Here is a 21,086-nt window from a genome sequence, read left to right as displayed (position 1 = left end):
CACTGGCAGTCTTGGCACTGGTAGCCTGAGCGCTAGGAGCTTGGGCACTGGGAGTCTTGGCACTGGCAGCCTGGACGTTGTTATTGCAGCTGGTTGCAGGTGCAATGGCCAGGGGGATTGCCGTCGGCACGCGAGGTGGCAGGGGCGGTAGCTTTGCGAGTGTGCGCACGCGCTGTGTTTGCTCGTCGCTCAGAACGAGGACCGTCAAGGGTGGAGTCTTGATGGGTTGCCCGTCGACAGCTTCTACCTCCGGCGTAAGTGGGTGCATGTGTAGGGCGTTGCGGATGATGAACTCCTGCACTTCGGCATCTTCACGAGGAAGGTTTGTCTCCACAAGCACCACCAGCGGCGATGATGAGTCGGCTGCGGCACTGGTTTTGCTGTCCACTACGCTTTCCTGCGTGTCGGCGACCACGGCGGCGTGAATGCGGTTGACCAGAAAGATGTCCGCAAGGTGCGCCAGATGGTGCTTCCCTGCGACGGAGGTGTAGTCTAGGCGTAACATCCGAGCCACGTCAGGGATGTCGGTCGACGTCGACGATGAGGAGGAGGAGGAGAGGACGTGCTTCAACAGCGTGCAGTTCACACCTGAGAGAACCGTGTCAACAAGATTCTTCTTTGTGTTTGACGCCTTTGCTTTGGTAGGAGCTGCCACGTCCGCGAGGGGTGATGGGGGGTCCACAGGCGGCGCTACGAGTTGTTTAGCACGCTTCACAGGAGCTGCGACCGCCACTGAGGACTTTGGCGCTTCGATCCGCTTCAGCTTTTTAGCCTTTGTTGCCTTGGCCCTCAGCTCCGCTAGAACGGCGTTAACGGCAGCGTCAATGAGCGCGTTCGCGGAGCGTCGCCGCGCACGACCGCCTAGGCGACAACCGACAAGGCGAAGCATGTCAAGCCCAGTCTAATCCACGTTAACGGGGCGATAGTGCACCTGAGCGCAGAGGCGTACGGCGAGCCAGAGAGAGAGAGAGGCAAACTCGCAGCGACGAGCAAAGGAAAAGCCAGAAAATAGGAAAAGAAATGCGACACACAGGCAGGGGAGGCGCAGGGAGAGGAGGAAGACAAGAGGGATCGGAAGGCACACGCGCTTACAGATAAACACACACACACACACACAGCTTCTATATGGAGTACGCCCTGCTGCGCTGAGGATAGGGGAGGGACTAAAAATGGAAAACACCAGCAAAGAGGTGTGGTGTTGTTGTAGACCCCACTGGCAGCCGCCTTGTGCGTGCTTGAGCGCGCGCGCCAGGGAAGGAGAGGGTGACCGTTCGCCACACCAGAGACTACAGCGTAAAACGCCACCGTGCGTTTCAGGAGCCCAGGCGCACGGAGAGCGAAACGATACTGATGCTGATGATGACCGTAGTCTGTATGGTGCTGTGCGCGTATGTGTATAATGTGGACACAGAAGTGTTGCGACGCAGAGCTCGGATTGTCTATGCGTGGAATAAAGAAAGGAGGAGGAGGAGGGAGAGGTGGAGAGGCGATACAAAGGTGCGTGTGTGTCTGCGTGTGCGTGTGTACACGTGTGCGGGTGTGTGGGAGTTGGGGAGGAGAGGGAGAGGTGAGGTGATGCGCAAGTGGGCCGTAGAGAGGAGGAGAAGGACGCAGTGCCTGTGTGTACACGCCTTCTTAGAACCCCTCTTTATGTTTTATCGTGTGGACTGCAATCGTCAGCGACATGAAAGGGAGATGACACGGTGTAGGATAGAGAAGAGAATGAATGGAGGTTTCAAAGTCGACGGAGAGAGTGGGGTGGGGGGAGGGCGAATACATAACGGCTACTCACACCTCAGTACCAAGGGGGGAGGGGGGTGCGAGAGTGGAGGGGGGAGGGAGGTTGGAAGGGGGCGGAGAAGAGATGGCGAGATCGCCTCATACTTTATAACCACACCTACATGCACACACGAGCGCGAGTTTTCTCTAGCGCACAATGAAGGCTGCGTGCGGTTGTGCACTTTGCAGACTTTTGATGCTGAGTGAGTTGGTATTGAGTGAGAGCAGACATGCACCCAGACAGTATAGCAAGGGAAGGAGCCACAGAAAGAGGACACACAAGTGCAGCTTCACGCCAGCTACACACCGGCGCATGTGCACAGACGCGAGCCCCCCCGCTCCTCCGCGGAGGCTCTTCAGCTCTATGACTCAAAGTGTGGCCTGTAAACGCGTGAAGCGACTTGTGCACGTGCGTGCTGTTAATGCTTACTTCCTTTTCGGGCCGAAGATGCCGCTGTGGCTAGCGTGCGGCGGGCGGAGCGCACCACTACTGGAGATAGTGTGGGCGAAATGGACCCCTTCCCCCTTTTTGCCTTGGACACGTTGCTGCGGCTGTTGTTGACAAGCAGGCTACTGACGAAGTCCTCCAGAAGCCTGTCCTCGGCGTGCTCCTGCTCCCGCACTGTGGCGGCTACTTTAGAAGAGTCGGGCGCGCTGCGACTGCGGTGCCACTGCTGCTTCCATGCGCGCGAGCGCTTGGTAGTGGAGCACACGGACGAGACAGGAGGCGACGATGACGATGGCGATGCTGCAGACTTGTAGGAAACGTGTGCCTTGGCTTCACTGGCCTTCGCCCGCATCGCCCTGCGCGCCTCGCTGCGCTGCTCCTTTTTCTCCATTTTCCTAAGCTGTGCGAGTATGATCTCCTCTTCGATCTTGGCGATCTCTTCATCAGTGAACGCACTACCGCCGTTGCTTCCACTGTTGCTGCGCGCTGCACGCTCGCTTACGGGGTAAAGGCCCAAGTCACTGACATTGCCGAGAGCTGAGCTCGTCACTGCGCCGTCTACCGCGTCCGCCGCATTGTGATTGTCGTCGATTTCGTCGTCGGCGTCCGTCCTGCCCCATCGTAAACCAGAGGCTTGTCGACGTCGCGTCACCGCCGCTGCGTAGTAGCCGTTGTCTTTGCCAAAAGCGATGGCGCCAAAGTTGAAGAGGCCGCGCTTGATCATGGCGGCGTTTCCGTGTACTTCGGCCAACTCGGCCGGCAGCGTCGTCGCCGGAAACTCGCGGTGCGCAGAGCCTGTGCCACCAGCTTTATCTGTTGCCGTGCTTGCGTTGAAGAGCGGGGTAGCTACTTCAGGGCTCAGAAGACTTGGTGCATACGCGAGTCGAGGTGGACGTGAGGGTGTAGCGTCGGCTGCGACAGTGTTGTCAGCAACGTGCGCCTTGTTGGCTTCTCCTGTGTCACTGGTGCTAGTTATTCTTGTAGTTGCTATCTCTACAGGGCAGATATACGCGCGTCCTGCCTGATCAGCGCTCCCTCGCACAGAAGAAGCGTCTGGCATGGGGGTGTGCTGGGGCACGGGCACATCCGCCACCGTCTCACTATCTCCACTACGGCCGCCATGGTGGCTTCGCTGAGCCTCCACTTGCAAACGCGGTGCTGCTGTTGCTGCCTCCGACGGCTCTTGCGCAGAGGAGGCGCTGAAAGAGACGCTGTTCAGGAGGTCCCACAGGCGCTGTACGGCATCATCTGCAGTGTTGCCATTACGCACACGCCCTGTCTTTCCTTCCACCACCGCTGGAGATGTGCGAGGTAAGCCTGACACCGACGCCGCCACGGCAGTGCTGCTCTCGTGGATCGGCGCATTGACTGCGCGCCGGGGTTCTACTGCAACCTTCGCTGCCGTGGCCATACGTGCCGGAGCTTGTTCCACGGACAAAGGCTTCGGTGATGCTGGAGTCGCCCTACGTGGCTCCGGTGCCAGCATCGGGTTCTCGCCACCTCTCTCGCTCTCCGCGGCGCTGAGCACACAAACGGTCGTGCGATCGTTTTGTCCAGCCAACAAGGCCTGCTGCGCGGTGTTGTTCAGCGCAGGGCGCACATGCAGTGCGTTGGTGAGGCGACGTTGCACCCCCATCGCGGCTTCCGTGGAGAGCCCGGTGCGGAAGACGAAAATAAAGGGCAGGAGGGAGCGGCGGTACGCGTTCATATCCCCCATCACGTGCTCTCTCTGCGGCGCGTAGGCATCAAGGTAGAGCAGCACGTGCCCGGCGACTGGGTCAACCTTCTCCAGCGCTGCATCAATCGCGTTCAGGTGGGCATCGTCCCACTCGAGGTGGTCAATCACGAGCACGTTTGCAGTAGCAGGCAACTCAATGTAGGCGCGGTCGGAGAGGTACACCGTCTTCGCCCCGTAGTACAGCCGTGATGGTACTTGTGGGTACACTGGCATGGTAATCGACGGCTTCAGCGGTGGCATGTGGGGCGGAGGCGCAGCGACAGTGAGAGCCGCTGAGCTCGTATTGTCTTCGGCAGCTGTGGTCGCTACTACCTCTTCACCTGAGTCCTTCTCCCTCGCTTTAGTGGTCACACTGTCGCCGTTGGAGGTAGCCGAGGTCGGTCCAACGTCTGCTGCTCCTACTACACATACTGCTTCATCCTCCTCCTCCTCCTCCGTGAGGGATCTGGACGGGGTGACTGGTGTCTCCAGGCTACTGGAATAGAGTCTGGCGCACCCTTTCCCTTCTGTCTCCTCAGCCCCCTTCAGTTCCACTTCCTCAGCTGCCGCTGTACTGCCATCGACGGACACGGCTACAGTCACAACATGTTCTTCTGCTGGTGACTCGGCGGCTTTTCTTGCTGAGATGCTCCCAACTTCGGGTGTGTCAGCAGCCGGTGCCGGTACAGTCGTTCCCATCGGCGTACTTGCATTCGTGTTTTCACCTAAGTGGCCGTCGATGTCGAACTCTTCCAACTCTTCTAGAGAGGCGAGAACCTCTGCGTCTGTAGGGCGCCTCAGTGGAGCTGCTTTAGCAGCTGATTCCGCTGGTGCAGATTCGTGAGCTGTGGCGAGGAATACTCTACCACCGTCGTTCTTCTCAGAGGCGCTCCATCGTAGTGCGTCAGGGATGTTGACGTCATCCACTTTGTCTGGGTTGTCGGGCAGACTTTGCTGCTCCTTCACAGTCTTCCAAACATGATTTGGCCCAACCGACGCTGCTGCACTGACAGCAGCGTCGTCGTCGTCCAAATCCACTGCGCCTTCTTCGCCCACGTTGTCGTGCGCTCCCAGCGAGACCTCTGCAGTGGTTACCCGACCTGTAGCACTGGCCGCGCTGCCAGCAGCCTGGGTTTTGCTCTTCACGTGAGCCCAAACTGTGTTGACGCTCCTCTTCGCTGTCGATGGCATTGCAGGATTTTTCTGCTCCACCGGCGCTTCGGTGAGTGCTGCTTTGGTTGGCATGGGCAGCGCCGCCGCGTTACCTACGTCGGCGGCTGTTTTCCAAGGGCGGACGGAGTTGAGACCATTACCGTCAGCAGCGCTGTATGTTCCACTGCTACCGCTGTCGCCCTGTTCGACGTCTTCCTCATCCTCCTCGACTACCACCTCCACCTCTTCCCATTCTTCTTCGTCCTTACCCCCCACGTCGTCAGCCACTTTGGAGGCTTCTGTGGCGCCCTCCGCTGCTCCTCCGGCCGATATACGAGGAGGCGCAGCGACAGCGCCACTGGCGGGCACGACCACGGGGTCAGTAGCTCCTCGGACCGCCGCCGCTGCCATAGACACGGTACCCAGTGCCCCACCCGAGGAGGGGCTCTCAGCGGGGTCAGGTGCGGGCCTCTGTGGCGCAGTTGCCGAGTCTATGTAGCGCGTCCAGTGGCGGGACTGGAGGTTGTCAAGCACACACACACGGAATTCGCCGAAGGCGCCGAGAGCGTCGAGCTGGGCGTCCAGCTGCTCCTGCCGCCGAGCTGCTTGCCTCTTCGTATCATCCGTCCTGAGGAGAAAGATCAGGGGTGGGGCGTAGGGGTCGTCCTTGTCGAGCTCCCCCGTCGCCTTCTGCGCCCCGGCGCGGTGCGCGGCTATGATAGACGCCATGGTGGACTTGGGGTTCACCCGCTTCGACTTGCGCTGGCTCTTGCGAGCATCCATCATAAAAATATTCGCGTTGGCTGGTAGGGTCGGCTGCGCAGTGGCACGTGCCAGCCGCACCGTGCTCACGTTAAAGCGAACGCAGGGAACCTGGTTGGGGTAGGAAAGGGTGACGCTACGGCGCTGATAAGTGGCAGCACACGTGTGTGCCAGAGCCACTGTGCCATGAAGCCGTCGCCATGCGCATGACACTCTACCCACCATCGCAGCGGGGGTGTATGAGGTAGCAGTGGTGGTCATCGAGAAAACGACATCGCCGCGTTGAACAGCGCAGCAGTCGCGCTGGCTGCAGCCCGTCTTGTACGGCACGCTGCTGCTCAACCCGTGCGGCCCTCTCGCACCTGGCAACCACATCGTCCCCAGACGAGGGTGCCCCCAAATGACGTGCCTCGGCATCGTTCCTCCGTCCGCCCTGCTGTCTCAGAGGAGAGCCAAGCTGAAGCCGAGCCGCGACAGCCAGACGGTGAAACGGTGATGCGAAACTCCCCCCTCCCCCAACAAGCAAAGTAAAAGAAAAAAAAACGACAGTGTTCAATACCGTACGTACGTGTGTGTGTGTGTGTGTGTGTGTGTTGGTGTGGGTGGGTGGGTGTCTGCCGTGGTGACAGAAGGGGGAGGGGGAGGAAGGAGGAGTCCAACTCGTACAGGTAACTTCTATGAGGCACACGATGCCGCGAACGCAAGACACAAAGAAAAAAACAACGGGAAAGGGAGCTGGAGTATGGCGTATGTCTGTGCACCTGTGCTCTAGCGGCCCCACAGGTACTGCGTCTATGAGGGGGCTTTGGGTTTAATATCCAGGTTTCAGCGTAGTTGCCTACGGCAACGGGCGCCGCGGCACCAACCCGTCCTGCCGTATCTTCGCTATCGACTTCACTGTGCCCGCCACAAGCGCACGGCTGACACGAGCGCGCTGCTTTACGTGACGGCAACGAGTCGATTATTACAGCGGTGTGCTGATGGCTGTAAGTGACGCCGATAAAGGCGACGGGGTTGGCGAGGAGAAGGAGAACTGCACAACTTCGTCGCTGGAGGAAACGCGTGTTTTGCTTGCGTGTGTGGCTGTGGGTATGTGTACGTGTCTGCGCCCATCAAAAGACAGTTGCGCAGCCCGCAGCTTCCAGTCAGCAGTACCGCGGCACGTGCGCACACTTTTTTGTGGACCCGAACGTATCGCCGCTTCTTTGATTCTGATCGGCTATGTAGAGAGGCAAGTAGAGGTAAAGAGAGAGAGAGAGACAAGGGAGGGGGAGGCGACCGGGGTGAAATGCAAGCAGGTGGGGGGAGGAAGAGGGGTGGAGGAGGCGACGCAACGCGGAAGACTGCATGGCTTGGCACTCGCTCGCGAGTGCTACTTGTGCAGTATATGGAACTGTGTGTGTGTGTGTGTGTGTGTGTGTGTGTCTGTGCGTGCGTGCATATGAGCAGCGACTCCGCGCAGTCCGTAGCTAACGGCCCTTAGGTAGAGTCGTCGACATAAAAAGTTTACTCAAAAGTGCAGAAGTGATTGTAAATGAGAGGGAGGGGGAAAGGGGGGGGCGTGAGGGGATGGCTGCTTCCCCCCTCCCCCCTTTTCCTCTTTCCTCGGCACTTCATATGCACACACACGCGCACCCATCGGTTGCACGCAGGAGTAACCCAACAGTGAGTGCCGACCGACCCCCCACAACTCTTCCGTTATTCCCATCGCACCGACTCCGCCGCTGAACTCTTGGCGGTGGCCCTTTTTTTTTCAGCACAGAGGGGCGTTTCACAGCGTAGAAAAATGTAAAAGACGTAAAAAAATGAAGCGGCGAGGGAGAGAGAGGCAAACTTCGTACGGTGTCACTTTTTGGTGGAGGCCCGCAACAGCAGCAGGCAACAGACGCGCGCGTTTACGGTGGGCAGTACCCCCCCCCCCCCCCGAGTACTCGCCGCCTCCCTCCTCGCCGTTCCCAAGTCGTAACGGAGTCGCTTTCTCTTGCTTACTTAGTAGACGCGATTCCACCACACCGCGATCGCATACGCAGAGACAGACGCACACGCGCATGTGTGTGTGTGTCCTTCGGTGTCATGGAAGAGAAGTCAGAAACAGAGAGTATTTGAACGCGTATCTGCCCAGCGAACAGGGGCACCATGACGCAGCCAACGATGGCAGCAAAAAAACAGTAACACACCTCTTATCCCATTAGAAACAAACCAGGGTGTGCTTTAAGGTGCGGTCAGAAGAGGGTGCGTGCGGAGAGGAGTGGGCGTGAGTGAGGGGGAGCGAGGGTTAGGGGCTAGTGTCAGTAAAGTGTGCGTGAGGTGCGGCATGGTAAAGCAACCTGCACCCCCCTCGCCACTTTGGGCTATCTTCGACCTCTCCCCATTCACTACCCCCGCTTTGATTGGCTTGGGAGGTAGGAGAGAGGAGGGGTGCATGCAGGAGCGCATTGACGTGACGTTACGGCTTCCGGCTCCCACTCCTCCCCCCACTCACTACGGCCCAGTCAAGTCCCTGTTCTCTCGCGCTCTCTATTTTTACTTTTCTTTTGCCCTCCATCCTCTCCGCTCACCGGACTGGTGCCATTTTCCGTCCCCTTTAGAGAGGCACACAGAGGAACTGGATGTTGATCTCCATGTAGGAGCACGGGTTCGGAATGTCATACGCCTTGAGCGTGTTCGGGTGGATAACGCCGAGGTGCCCGATGCGCACCGTCTGGTTAGCGCGGTGCAGAATGATGTCCATAGCGCGACCAGGAAAGAAGGCGCCGTCTTCGCCCTTCTCTAGTGTGTAGTAGTCGCCGTTGTAGTCCTCTGCAACTTCCGCTTTCGATGGGACGCCGAGCTTCAGCAGGGCGAGCTCAGCGAGGCCATGTATGCTCTCGAATCCGCTAGAGCTACTGTTGCAGTGCACGGCGGCGAGGTGGCTCTGGTTTCGGGCACCGCAGGACTCGTAGTCCGTCTCCACCTCGAGCACTGGTGGAAAGTTGCGCTCATTCTCCAGCAGGACGACGTCCGCGCACTCGAAGAAGCGCTGTGGCAGCGCCTTTGACTTGTTTGTGGCGAGGGTTTTCAGAATACCGGGGAGCAGCGATGGGCGGCACACCTGGAACTCAGTCGTCTGCGGGTTGGCGATATGTGCCGCGACGTCGTTGTCCACGCGGTTGAGGTTCTCAAACGCATCGGCGTGCGAGCAGAGCGACAGTGTCAGCAGCTCCGTGTAGCCTGCGCAGGCCATCTCGGTGCGCAGAAGCTGCGCCACCTTGCTCACTGGAGTCTGCGTCACGAGGCCACGGGTCTTGCACTCGACGTAGGAAATGTTGTCGTAGCCGTACGCGATGGCGACATCTTCCATCACGTCCGCGACGCCAATGACATCCGTGCGCATCGGTGGCACCGTCACCGTCACTTCATGCTTTGTCGCCTCCTTGATTGTGTACATCATCTTCCTCAGCAGCTCCGCACACTCAGCACCATTCTTCATTTCAATGCCGATGATCGAGTTGAGGCGCGCGACGTTCATCGTCATCTCCTTCGTTTCCATCGTTGGCGTAACGAGCGACGTCGTCCCGTCCGGCGCCGGCTCCTCGTAGTTCACCTTCACCGCCTCCACCGTGAAGGGCTCGTCGCAGTAGGCTGAGAAGGCACACACAAGCTGATTCACCAGAACCTGAGCCTTGTAGTGGTCGGAGGCGGTACATTCAATGAAGATGTTCGCGGTGTCCACGGAGATGGCCGAGTAGTGCGAGTTGATGATTGGCGGCAACGAGAGGACATTCTCCCCTGTACCGTCGTACACAACGGGGTAGGTCGGAAAGGAGGAGATTAGCGGTACGTACTTGCCAATGTGTCGGTCGTCGGCGTAGTACTGCATGAGGCCCTTGTCGGCACAATTCAGCTCCTTCGTCTGGCGCAGCGGAACAAACCGGATTGTCTCGCGTGGACGGCAGGAGTAGATAAAGTCCCTCGTGTTCACCTTGTCTAGGTCGTGGGTGCCGACCGAGGCCAGCGTGCGGCGGCGGGCCAGCCCGGCGTGAAGCTTTTCCTGGTAGTCAATGAAGCTGTTGTAGCTGCGTTCGTTGAAGCGGATGTTGTGCAGGACAGCACACACAACGTAGTCGCGCACGTTCTTTACGCTTTTCTCCACCGTCATGCGGTAGAGCGGGTTGGAGCGATTGAGGACGCGGTAGTTGGGGAGCGGCATTGTCCCCATGAACACCTTCAGGGCACAGGCCATGCCCTCCGCCGTGAGGAGGTCGTGGCGGTTTGCCGGGGTGTCGATCTTGTAGAGCTTCTCCTCTGAGAGGTGTGCCACAGCCTCCGTGGGAGCCGCATTCGTCTTCGCGCTCTTGCCCTGCTCCCGCAAGAACATTTCTTTCTCGCTAGTGATATCATCGAGCTCCAGCCCGAACCTGAAACAGAGGTCATTGAACTCCTCGTCCGTGTAGGACTTGCCGATCAGACGGCAAATGTACTCCTTCGCCACAGCCAACGTTGGCATCTTCCCGACTCTTCTTCGTTACCGATCGCTGTTTTTAGTTCAGCGGAAAAGTGGTGGAGAGAGAGAGAGGGAAAGAGGAGGGGGCGATGAGTGTTGCTGTTGTCGCCGCGGTAGTGACTCGATCGGATCTGTTGTCGAGGCAGCACGGGGGGAGAGAGAGAGACGGGGTGGAGTGAATGAATGAGCGGGTGGAAGAGGGAGGGAGGGGAGGTCAAAACTGTGGAGGAGCTTGACGCAATCTTCACGCATCGTAACCTAAAAAGAGGGAGTGAGTCGTAAAACTGCACGAAGGGAGACGGGAGGGGGGAGGACGGTAGTGTCAATGCAGATCAGCGCATCAGTCGAGGAGGAAGGGAAGAGTGGCTAACGACTTGCGTGTTAACTGTGTTCGCTCTTTCTGTCTACTGAGCAAGCAGAGACATTAATCGATGCGTGCGCGCCTACTGCGCTCCCCCCATTCGGTTCTCTTTTGTAACTTCTGATTGTGTTCAGAGTGCCGCTTGCGTGCTGAGCATGAGAGGGAGTGGGGTGGGGTGAAGTGGGAAAGAGGGAGAAGGAGAGAGCCCTTCGTCCTCAGCACCAGCAGCCCCAACAGCAGTAAAATTTACACCAGGAGACGAGGTGGGTGGGGACACACACACACACACACGCGGAGAGAAGCAAATGAGTAAAATAGGAGGTCAGGCAGTTTACAAAAGGCAACATGAGCGTCCGCATCACCGGACAAAACATAGCAAAGCAAACACGCATGCACACCTCGAGCTTTGTCATTCTACTTTTCTCTTCTTGAGGGCCAGCAGCTCGCGGATGCGGCTCTGCAGCTTGTCCTTATCGTTGCCCTGCTTTGCTTCTGCACGGGTCTCTTGCTCGTGGTGCTGCTGCCTGGCGGCAGCGGCGACGCAGCTGTTCTGGTACTGCTTTACTCGCATGAGGGGGTCGTGCCGGCGCTTCTGTGCGAGGTTGAGCTCCTTTCGCAGCTGTGCCGCCTCCGCGCTGGTAACGAAGCCGGTAGCGGGTGCACGCCCACTCCCATTTTCTTTCCTTTGCGTCGCACCTTCACCCTCGCCGCTGCCATCGTGGGCGTTAGAGGGGCAGTTGCCGTTTGCGCCATCTCGTTGCCGCTTCCTCATGGGCGTCTCCGCCTCTGCGGGGACGACTGCGCTAGCAGCAGCGTCGGTGTCATCTCGTATTTCTGTTTTCATCACCCACGCCGGCCCGTAGGCCTCCTCTTTCTTGAACTTATTGAGGAAGCCATTTAGGGGGAACGACGCGCCGGTGGACGTCTCTAGCTGCACTCCCGGCTCGCTGGCTTGTGGCGACTGTGGTGACGCTACAGACAAAGCCTTGGCTGCTTTGGCGTCTGCCTCGTACTCTGCGGCGAAGATGTTGCGGGTCTGCCGGTAGCGGGCCAGCTCGCCGCTGAGCGAGTCCACCGGGTTTGCCAGCATCAGCTCATCGTAGCGGCGTTCTTCCTGATCGCGCTGCAGCTCCTTCTGCCGCTCCGCCGCTGTCTCTTTACTGAGCTCGGCGTCTTCCTTGAGGAGCTCAACACGACGTAGGTTGCGGTACGTCAGGGGGTGGAAGCTCTTGTTCCGATTGATATCCTTGCTGTGTGCGCGGTACATCTCTCTGTCAACGAGGGTGGTGGTGATCTGCCCCTTGGGTAGGTCGGCGCACGGGTGAATCAGTGAGAGGCAAGCCGTTCGGCCAGTGTATCTCTTGGGCCTTCCGCGACCTGTTTTTTGAAGAAGTGGAGAAGGCCAGAAAAATAGCCTGGCCCTTGGAGAGGGGGAGGGGGAGGGGGAGGGGGCTCTACTCTGTGAGCTGCGTATACGTGACTGTGCTTGATGATACCCGTGTGAGATAGACTGAGAGAGAGAGATGCAGAAGGGAGAGAGAGAGATAGAGAGAGAGGAGGAAAACGTTGGCAGTGGTGTGTTGAGTTGTACACCCACCCACCCACACGCGAGCAGAAGGCAAGAAGAGAGCCAAGAAAAAGAGCAGCAGGGGAAGGGGCGGTGGCGGGGGCTCAATACGGGGCCTCCACTTCCCCCTTTTTTTTTCTCTCTCTCCCCCACTGTTTCCCACCCAAGCTTCCCCACCGCCAAAACGCATCGCTCGCCGAGACAGGACCCGGGGAGACATGTTGAACGAGGCTTGCTTCTGCCCCCCGCCACAGACACGTCTCGCTATCCTAGTTTTTGTAGACCTTGATCGCCAAACTGCGCCCCTTGTAGCGTTGCCCGAGCACGTCTGCAGCGCTCGATGAGACAGAGGGGAGTGAGGGAAAAGGAAACTAGCCAAGCGTGTCATGCGCATGACTTACTGTTGTTGTTCATGTCTCTGCTAGTCTTACTGGTTCAACCTCTGTGAACAGACAGGCACGCGCGCGAATACACACACAGAGGTGCGTCGTCAGCTAGCCCTATACCACACACAAAAGAGGGAGGGAAAGGAGGAAGCTCAGTGTAGGACGAGAAACTACCCCCCGCCTCGTTTGGTTGCTTTCCTGCCACGTCCCCACCCCTACTCTCCCTGTATCCCACCACCACGTCGTCCTCTGCGCACACGCGCGAAGGACCCTGCTCAGTCTCCCTTCGTTCCTCACACCCTGCTGTATTGCCGCCGCTCGTCACGAGAGTGTTAGTGCTGCGTGGAAATGTCAATGGGCTCGTAAGGTCCCGCATCTACGTAGGGCACAAAGTCTGACCTGTGCTGCGCCGGATACTCGACATCCCACAGCGTGAGGCCATGTACGGGAGCCGGCGGCAAACGCTCGCGTTTGAACTTCTTGCGCGATACCTCGAAGCCGCTCTGAAGGGCGTGCTGGAGCTCCTGATCATCCCAGAGGCCATGACCCCCAGCCTTCAGCACGCCCACCATGTTGCGGATTTGATGGCGCAGGAAGGACTGGCCGACGAACCAGATAAGGACTTCGTCTTCCTGCCGCACCACCTCGATCTTATCCACTGTGCGAACGGTCGGGAGGTTTGTGCGGGCCTTGTAGTACTCATGTGGCTTCGCTTGATAGGTGACGACGCGCTGACCGTACTCATTGAAGGTCGGCAAGGCCGCAGCCCGCTCGAGCTGAGAAAGACCGCGCTCAATAGTCACCTTTGGCGCTGCTGGCGCCTCGCCGCGCGCCAGGCCGTGGCTAGTTAGTGGCTCATGCTCCACGCTGTGTGCCGAGGACACCACAGGTCCTCCTCGACTGCTTCCAGTGGAAGAGGCAGCGGCGCGCCGCAATGCGTTGGCCATCTTTGTGTCGGCGAAGAAGCCGTAGTCGTGCGTTCCTTCCATGAGACGTGCCATGCGCTGCATGCGTGGCACGTCGAGGTAGCGGTCGACGTGCCACTGCAACCCCGCATCAAACAGGGGAGGTGCGATTCGGTTCAGAATGCGGTAGCAGTACACCCGCCGCACCCCGCTGTGCCGGGCATGAAAATCTTGGTTATGGCATGGGTGACAACTCAGGATGGCGAGCGGCTGCCGACGCTGGTGCAGCCACAGGGTGGAGCGCTGCAGGATGGTGCGTGGTTGCAGCTCGACCTCGCTGGGCACGTCCACATGGCACGTCAGGCGGCGCACCGACACGCCTGTTTCTGGAATGACGGCCGCGACGACGCCCACCATCGGCACGTCCAGCGCGACAGCCAGCGCCTCCTCCAGCACAACCCTGGCGAAGTGGTGAGAGCCGGCGCCGTAGTCTGCCACGCCAACAGTGGTGTTGCCAGCTGGTGCAGCATCCCTCTTTTTATTTGTCCGCTGCACAGATTTGTACCACCCGTCAAAGTCACTGCCTTGGTACTGCACATCGACCCGGTAGCGCGTCAAGCCGGGCGGAATGATCTGCTGACCAGGAACGTATCTCGCCGGTTCACCACACGAGTGAGTGTGCAGCGCCTCGGTCGCACTCGCTTCACTGATGGCTGTCAACGGTGGGTAGTACAGGAAGTTATCGTCTAGCAATTCCTGCTCCAACACATCCGCATCTGTGGTGGCCACCAACGGGGTTGGCAACGTTGTATCAGCCGTGCCCGACGCGGCATTGCCATTTTCGTCCTCATCGAGGGCGTACTCACGTTGATTGGCTTTAACAGTGCTGTAGGGAGAGCGGACCAGCCGCGCAGACGCCGTTTCCTCCGTGTACTCGGGGCTTGTGTGTGGCTGTTGATGGTGCTCCTCTTTCCATTGTAAGTGCCGTGCGCTCTCAGCGAACATGTCCGTGAGCCGCGCCGATGTTGCGCGTCGACGAGCTTCAACATCGCGGGTCTTAGCCTCAACGATGGAGGCCACATCTGGGCTCGGGGGGCGGGCTGACGGAGACAACGCTGGTGACGGCGGTGAGCTACGCGGGTTCGGTGTAATATCTGCGTCGCGGTGACCGCTGGTGAGTGAGTCAAAACGTTTCCAGCCTTGAAAACCGCGGTTGGTCACACCTTCTGTAGCCGCCGTAGCCGCAGGGGAAGGCTCACTGCACCCCTTGCCACGCGCGTGAGTCTTCGTATCACTGCTCTCATCGTCCTTATCATTGAAGGAGCCCGTAGTGCTCGTACAGTGGCGCTGAGCCACTCGTAGCGCGGAAGAGAGCGATGTCGCCGCTGCCAAAGCGCTGAAGCATCGGCGCAGACGAAGTGCACTGGGGGATGGTGTGAGCCTCATGTGTGCCACCGCAGTCGGCGCGTGCATGTCGGTCCCAGTGAGCAGAAGGCGTCAGTGATGCCGCCAAATGGGTCTCTCAGCAAACTGTATGCTGTATCAAGGAGGCTTGAACAGCGCTTCTCTGTGAGTGAGAGGAGTTACAGTGTGCGTGTGTGATTGCACGTGTGTGATAGACCACCACACAGTTACAACGAGAGGCAGAGAAGAGTGGGAGGGAGAGCGTTGTGGCAGGGTGAGGGATCAGGCAAGCAGAGAGGTGACACACGTGCAAGCAAGTGCACACATGCCTGTTCCCCTCCCTTTTTCCCTTTCTCCTTCCTTTTTTTTTCATTCGAGGAAGGTGGTCGCCTATGCAGGGGCAGCTCACAACCACAGCCACTTGCACAGAATATCAACCGATTCCTCCTTCTCCTCCTTTCACTCACACTTCATACATCCTCGCTGAGCTTGCCACTTCCCCACAGGCCAAACACACCGAGTGGTGAGCCTGCCGTGAGCCTTGTCGTCTTCTTGGCTGTTGTTCGTTTTGTTTCCACTGTTGGGTGCATTGCTGCGGCGCTGCCCCCTTCTCTTTTTCGCTCTCCCTCTCCCTTTTAGAAACCCCAGTCAGGAGGGATGGGGAGAAGCACACGTCCCCCCTTTCCACACACAAAGCACCCCAAGCCACAGCGCACTCATCAAGAGAGGGAAAGATGGAGGAGGGGATGAGGAAGGGGGAGGGAGGGCAAGGGAGAGAGAGAGAGGCGCCATTCAGCCGAAGAAGCAAGCAAAAAGGGAAACAACGCCGTCTACCCAAAGTGGGACACCCGACAAACCAAACGAAAATAGCATCACATCCCTACGCCATGCGGAAAGGAGAGAGGCGATAGGGGACTCCCTCCAGGACAGCGGATCCTGCTCCATGAGGTGAACGGTGGTGGTGAACCGGAGGGACGAGGAAGAGAGGGCGGCGATGCACAGCTCCACTGGCAGTGTTTCGCTAAGGCTGTACACCGCTTTGCAAGAGTAACCACCTCAGAAGAGCTACCGTGATGAGAAGAGCAGGGTAGGGGTACTCACCGGCAACCACAGCTGCAAATCAATGCACTAAGACACCCGCTCCTCCCCGCCATTGCTCTGTTCTTTTCCCTCGCGCCACCCAGTCCTGCTAGTCCTTCCCCCTCTCATGCCTAGCCCTGTGGAGGGGACTCACTTTCTCTCTCTGCAGAGGACTACGACAACAGCCAACGCCGCCAGTGCCGCCACCACAGCCGCAGCCACAGACGCCAAGCATAGAACAAATAAAGAAGTAGACAGGTGTGTGAGCTCGCAGCTCTTTTCGCTTCATTTTTGCGGGAATGCAATACACGCCAATTCAACGAGAAAGTGAAAGGAGAGGGAGAGCCGGAAGGCGATTAGAGAGCCACACGATGGCGACGGTTGCTACTCTGTCTCCTTCACTCTCACGAACAAACAAATACCCTCCCTCCCCCCTACACCCACATACACACACACATATATATATATAGTAGATAGAGTAGACGAGCCTCGACACAGCTTCGCGCAGGCCCACTACGTTGTCACTACAGTGAAACCAACACAGCACTCACGTCGTTTTTTTTCCCTGACTAACTTCTCCGTCTTTCTTTGTGTTATTTACTTTGCGATAGATCATGCCCTATACACTGTTCAGACGCCGCTTGTCGTAGCACAGCAGCACCGCCACAGCGGGCTTGGTGTGCCCGACAAAGCTGACAGACTGCGGACGCTCCGTCATGAGTCCGTTCCACATGCGCAGCGTGTTGTCGCTGCTAGCTGTGAAGAGAAAGTTGCTGCAGTCACTGAAGACGCCGTCCCAGACCCACCGGCTATGCCCAGAGAGCGGCTTGAGCGGCTGAAACTCCATGTGTGGCTGCAGCGACTCATCGACAACGCCGTCATTGAGACCTCGGATGGGGGTGCCTTCTAAGGAGTGGGTAGTGGAACCAGAAACGGTCGCGTCGGGGGCGGCGGTGTTGCTGTTGTTGCCACCAGAGTCAGTGGCGACCGTGGCGTTCTCATTTGGGGAGCCATTGCTCGTCTTCGAGTCTGTCGTGCTGCCCAGCTGAGACTGCTGCACCTGAGCCGGCTGGTCGCTGCCGCTCCTAACGTGCGAGCCTGTGGTCGGCGCCAGAGCCTGCGTGGACGCAGAAGAGGGAATCAATGTGTCGTTGCACACTTCAGCCTCGTCAATTTTGTTGCTCTCCGCCTCATCTTCGCCGTCGTTTCCAATGCCACTCGGACGCGTCGAGGCAGGCTGCGCGGCCGCGTTCGCTGCTGCCGGTGCAGAAGATTTCGTGCCAGTGGGCGCCGCTGAAGACGACAGTCGCAGGGCTTCCGGCACCAAGAACCGACCGACCGAGTAGTCGGCACTGCACGTCACGAGCAGCTCCGCATTGGGAGAGATGAGGACGCGCAGGATGTACTTGTAGTGCGCCTGAATCGTGTTAAACACCTCCATCTCGAGCTGCTCGACGAGCTTCTCCACGGCAGAGTGTTGCGCTAGCTGCTCGTGGTGGGCGGCATGCGCAGTAGGGGTGCATCCCCCAGGGCAATTGCTGCGGCTGTTGAGGGAATTCTTCTGCTTCTCGACGTGGTCCAGGAGAACAGCGCCCATGCTGTTGGGGTGCGAGGCACCGCAGCTGGCACAGCTGTGTTTATGCTCCGGCTCACCGCCACCGCTGATGCTATCCCCACCCGCGTCCGAGGAGCGATTCGCGTTTGAGCTGAGTTCATTTACCACCAAAGCCGAGCGGTAGATGGTCTCACGTGGGCCGTGGTAGTTGCTGCTGGCCACCCCGCTCTCGCCGTGGGAACCAATGCCCCCTGTCAGTGCCAGCCGCAACGGTGTCACACCAGAGGTGTTTTCGGCAGCTGCGATTTGCCCATAAGTCCTTTGGGGCGATGTCTGCAGGGAGCCAGATGGGCTCATGACGCGCTGCTCGTGCCTCTCTTGTAGGGTGAGCTGCAGGTCTTTGCTGGTGTCGGCGCCGGTGGTCAGTCCCTTCGTCATCCTTCGACCAGACGCCGTGACCGCCTTGCTCCCGCGCACCGAAACATCACGGGCGAGTCGGATGAAATGCACCTTGCCAGCGTTGGTAGCCACGGCCGCCCACCTGCCAAGCGGCTCTATGGCAATACTGCGGATGGCGCTATAGTCGTTGGCGAAGTTGATGTCCTGCAGCGGCGTGCGGCCAAAAGCCTTTGCGCGCTCTTCCTCTGCTGTGGTCATCTTTGCAGCCTTGGCGCTTCTTTCGCCCGCCGGGGTGTCTGGACTGCACTCCGACGCCTTGTTCGGCGCAGTAGCTTTGTGGTGAGCGTGGCTCTTCATGTCCAGCGCGATGCTGGCGACGATGGAGGGGAGGTGCCACATGGATACCTGGCCCATCTGATTCCCCGTCAACAGATAACGACGGTCTGGGGACACGGCACTGCAGGTGATAGCAGCTCCCGTTGCAATGTCCTTTAGGATGCGCAGCGTCACCGCGGATTGGGTGTTGAAGAAGCGGATGTGCCCATCCTCGCTCGTCGCGATGAGGAGGAAGGCGGCCTCGCGAAGCTCTGTGTCAGTCATGACAACGGTATTGAGAAGCCGATCGTTCATAATAATCGATGATGCCGATTCAGCCAGTTGATGTATCGAGCCAGAGAGGCTGCTGCTCTGCTCATCGTTGTTGCCGTTGTGCACTAGTGGTACTGCCGCTAGACTCGTAAAGTTCATCGAACTCTGACTCTCGAACGAGGAGTAGATTGGCGGGGCCTGGCTCGTGCTGCTGCTGCTGCCACCAGGGCTTGCACCACTGCCAGCCCCCGCGCCGCTGCCACCACCGCTGTGCAGGAAGCTGCCAAGGTCATACAGGCGCAGAGCCCCGAAGCCTGCCACGGCTAGATAGCCCGTATCAGGCAGCAAAAAAAGGCTGTTGATCTGGGAGTCCTGGAAGACAAAGCTCTTGACGGTACGGCCCGAGGTAGCATCCCAGAGTCGTATCTGCTTGTCATAGGATGCGGACACAACGACAACCGAGGTCATCCTTGTCGGAGCAGTTTTTCTTTTGTCGATACAAGTCGAAGTGACTCTGTGCGTGCTGATGTGCGAATATGTGTCGGTACACTAGTGAGAGCCGTCAGCCATCGGCATGACCCCCCCATTCACCCATCGCGGTCCCACCACACCACACATAACATACGTGCGTACGTTTCGAGCAGTGTGTGTGTGTAGGAGGGGGGAGGGGGTAGGGTGAAGGGCAGAGAGAGAGAGAGAGGCAGGCGGAGAGACATACGAAAGTTAGAAAAGAAGCGCTGCACAGCTGACCATGACAAGAAGTCCCTCAGCGTACCCTTCATCCCGCACTTTACAAGTTGAGAGGCAACCCCACAGTAAATACAAAAGCCTCTAAAGAGAAAGAGAGAGCGCGTGTGCGTGTGCGTGTGGCAACACACAGTTCAATGTGCAGAAGCGGGCTGGGCATCGCTGTCTCATCATCTCTTCCCCGTGCCATTGCGCTTGTTGATGGTGTCTCCCTTTTTGTGTGTCACGTGCGCACGTGGTTGGTTATGCTCCAGTCTTTGTGTTAGTGTGCAGTTCTCTTCTTGTCCCTGAGCTGGCGAGTCCTGCGTCTTCCATGAGGAAGGAGAAACACACACACACAGAGCAAATGTGTGCGCGGGTGCGTGTAGCTGTGCTGCAGAGTATCCGAGAAGTGAAAAGACAACGGCTTACTTCAGAGCAGACATGCACCGAAGAGAGACGGAGTAGGGGGAGGGGGCGAGAAAGGAGAAGGAGAGCGAGTGAAGAGCAGGAAAAAGAAAGACAAAGAGACGCGACTGCGGCGTGAGCGCAGCGCTGCTTCATACTAGGCTGAGTACAGAGAGGCTCGGCGAGAGAGGAATGAACACTATCGACGGCCACCCCGGCGTGTTATCCTCGCCACTCCAGTCATCTACCTGACGGATGCCAAAGGTGGATGTGCAGACGGAGCCGTTACGTGGGTAGCCATGGAGTGGGATGATCCTGCGAGCAGGCGCAGCCTTCACCCTGTATGGCGCCTCACGGCTAGCGGTCGCCGCTGAGACGGCATTCTGTATCAGATGGAGCCGAAAATGTGAAACAGGTGCGCCGCGTTTGAGCTTCTGCACTGGAGGAGTTTGTCGGCTAATATTGTGTGACGTGAGGGAAAAGGAAGGGGAGGGTGGGGGGCATGAGAGTAGTGATTTGTTGGCGGCGGCAGATGGTGCGGCGGCTGTCGTCCATGTTTTCTTTCGCTTTTTTTCAAGGCGTAGCGCTCAGGGGAAAACCGGCAGGGAGGAGTCGGAGGAAGGCAGTGCTGGAGGGGTGGCGACTAGCTGAACGAGCGCAAGGCAAGCAGGAAAGAAGAGAGTGGAAGGAAAGACAATGGGATAGGGTGAGGATAGGCCATGACGTCTTTTATAGTAGAAAAGAGCTAAACGTAGCAGTGAACGATGAGGAGGCAGTGCTTAGCAGTGTCAGTTTGGTAATGCGCTTTAAAGCTCGCCGGCGTGTGTGGGGAGCAGCAACGTTGTGGGCGTGTGTGACTTGACGGCGGGCAAATGAAGACCGCTACAGGAGGAGGTGTGGCTGGTTGATGAGAAAAAGGAGATCCACGAGAAAATGCGAGAGGAATTGTGCATGTTAACCCATACTGCATTCCAGCCATGAGGAGCAGCCGTGCTCGCACGTGGGGAAAAGAAAAGTAGCTGCAGAGTGGCAAGAGGCAACAGAAGTCATGAGGAAAGGAGGGGTTGCAGAGGTTTCGCCAGACTTGTTGTACTTGCACTACCGCTGCTGCACGCCACAGAGAACAACACATCCTCTTCACGACAACTACCATGCGTAGAGCGCTGTTGGCATCGATGCCCACTACAGCAAGGCTTCTCTTTTCCTACACCTTTTCATGCCTGCTGTTTATGAGGGAGAGAGGCGCATTGTCGATGTGCGTGTGTGTTGTGTCGTGTTTGTGCATTATAGTGAAAGAAAGAAAAGTAGGCCGAGCAGGACGTCTTTTCTTCCTTTAAGGGTGTCCATTCAACCCCCCACCTCCCCT

General features: G+C 58.3%; 6 protein-coding genes across 6 annotated transcripts in view; all 6 read right to left on the bottom strand.

Annotated features, from left to right (window-relative positions):
* LPMP_190920 (hypothetical protein) overlaps positions 1–889 on the bottom strand; it is a gene marked incomplete at both ends in the record, with an annotated part of 4,430 nt that extends 3,541 nt beyond the window's left edge. The window contains one exon of the mRNA XM_010699785.1: positions 1–889. Within this exon, the coding sequence (XP_010698087.1) occupies positions 1–889 (889 nt within the window).
* A 1,309-nt stretch (positions 890–2,198) lies between these two features.
* LPMP_190910 (hypothetical protein) lies at positions 2,199–5,882 on the bottom strand (the record flags this gene model as incomplete). The annotated part of the gene is made up of 1 exon (XM_010699784.1): positions 2,199–5,882. The coding sequence occupies one exon, from the start codon at positions 5,880–5,882 to the stop codon at positions 2,199–2,201; it is 3,684 nt and encodes a 1,227-aa protein (XP_010698086.1).
* Positions 5,883–8,442: 2,560 nt separating this feature from the next.
* On the bottom strand, positions 8,443–10,344 carry LPMP_190900 (phenylalanyl-tRNA synthetase, putative; the record flags this gene model as incomplete). The annotated part of the gene is made up of 1 exon (XM_010699783.1): positions 8,443–10,344. One exon carries the CDS (start codon positions 10,342–10,344, stop codon positions 8,443–8,445), a length of 1,902 nt encoding a protein of 633 aa, XP_010698085.1.
* Positions 10,345–11,111: 767 nt separating this feature from the next.
* LPMP_190890 (hypothetical protein) lies at positions 11,112–11,969 on the bottom strand (the record flags this gene model as incomplete). The annotated part of the gene is made up of 1 exon (XM_010699782.1): positions 11,112–11,969. The coding sequence occupies one exon, from the start codon at positions 11,967–11,969 to the stop codon at positions 11,112–11,114; it is 858 nt and encodes a 285-aa protein (XP_010698084.1).
* Positions 11,970–12,987: 1,018 nt separating this feature from the next.
* LPMP_190880 (tRNA pseudouridine synthase A-like protein) lies at positions 12,988–14,565 on the bottom strand (the record flags this gene model as incomplete). Its single annotated transcript, XM_010699781.1, has 1 exon — positions 12,988–14,565. The coding sequence occupies one exon, from the start codon at positions 14,563–14,565 to the stop codon at positions 12,988–12,990; it is 1,578 nt and encodes a 525-aa protein (XP_010698083.1).
* Positions 14,566–16,663: 2,098 nt separating this feature from the next.
* Positions 16,664–19,054, bottom strand: LPMP_190870 (hypothetical protein; the record flags this gene model as incomplete). Its single annotated transcript, XM_010699780.1, has 1 exon — positions 16,664–19,054. The coding sequence occupies one exon, from the start codon at positions 19,052–19,054 to the stop codon at positions 16,664–16,666; it is 2,391 nt and encodes a 796-aa protein (XP_010698082.1).
* Between the last annotated feature and the right edge of the window lie 2,032 nt (positions 19,055–21,086).

This window comes from Leishmania panamensis (assembly GCF_000755165.1).
Source record: "Leishmania panamensis strain MHOM/PA/94/PSC-1 chromosome 19 sequence".
Lineage (NCBI taxonomy): Eukaryota > Euglenozoa > Kinetoplastea > Trypanosomatida > Trypanosomatidae > Leishmania > Leishmania panamensis.
The sequence above is the reverse complement of the archived record's forward strand: the minus strand, read 5'-3'. Positions and strand labels throughout refer to the sequence as shown.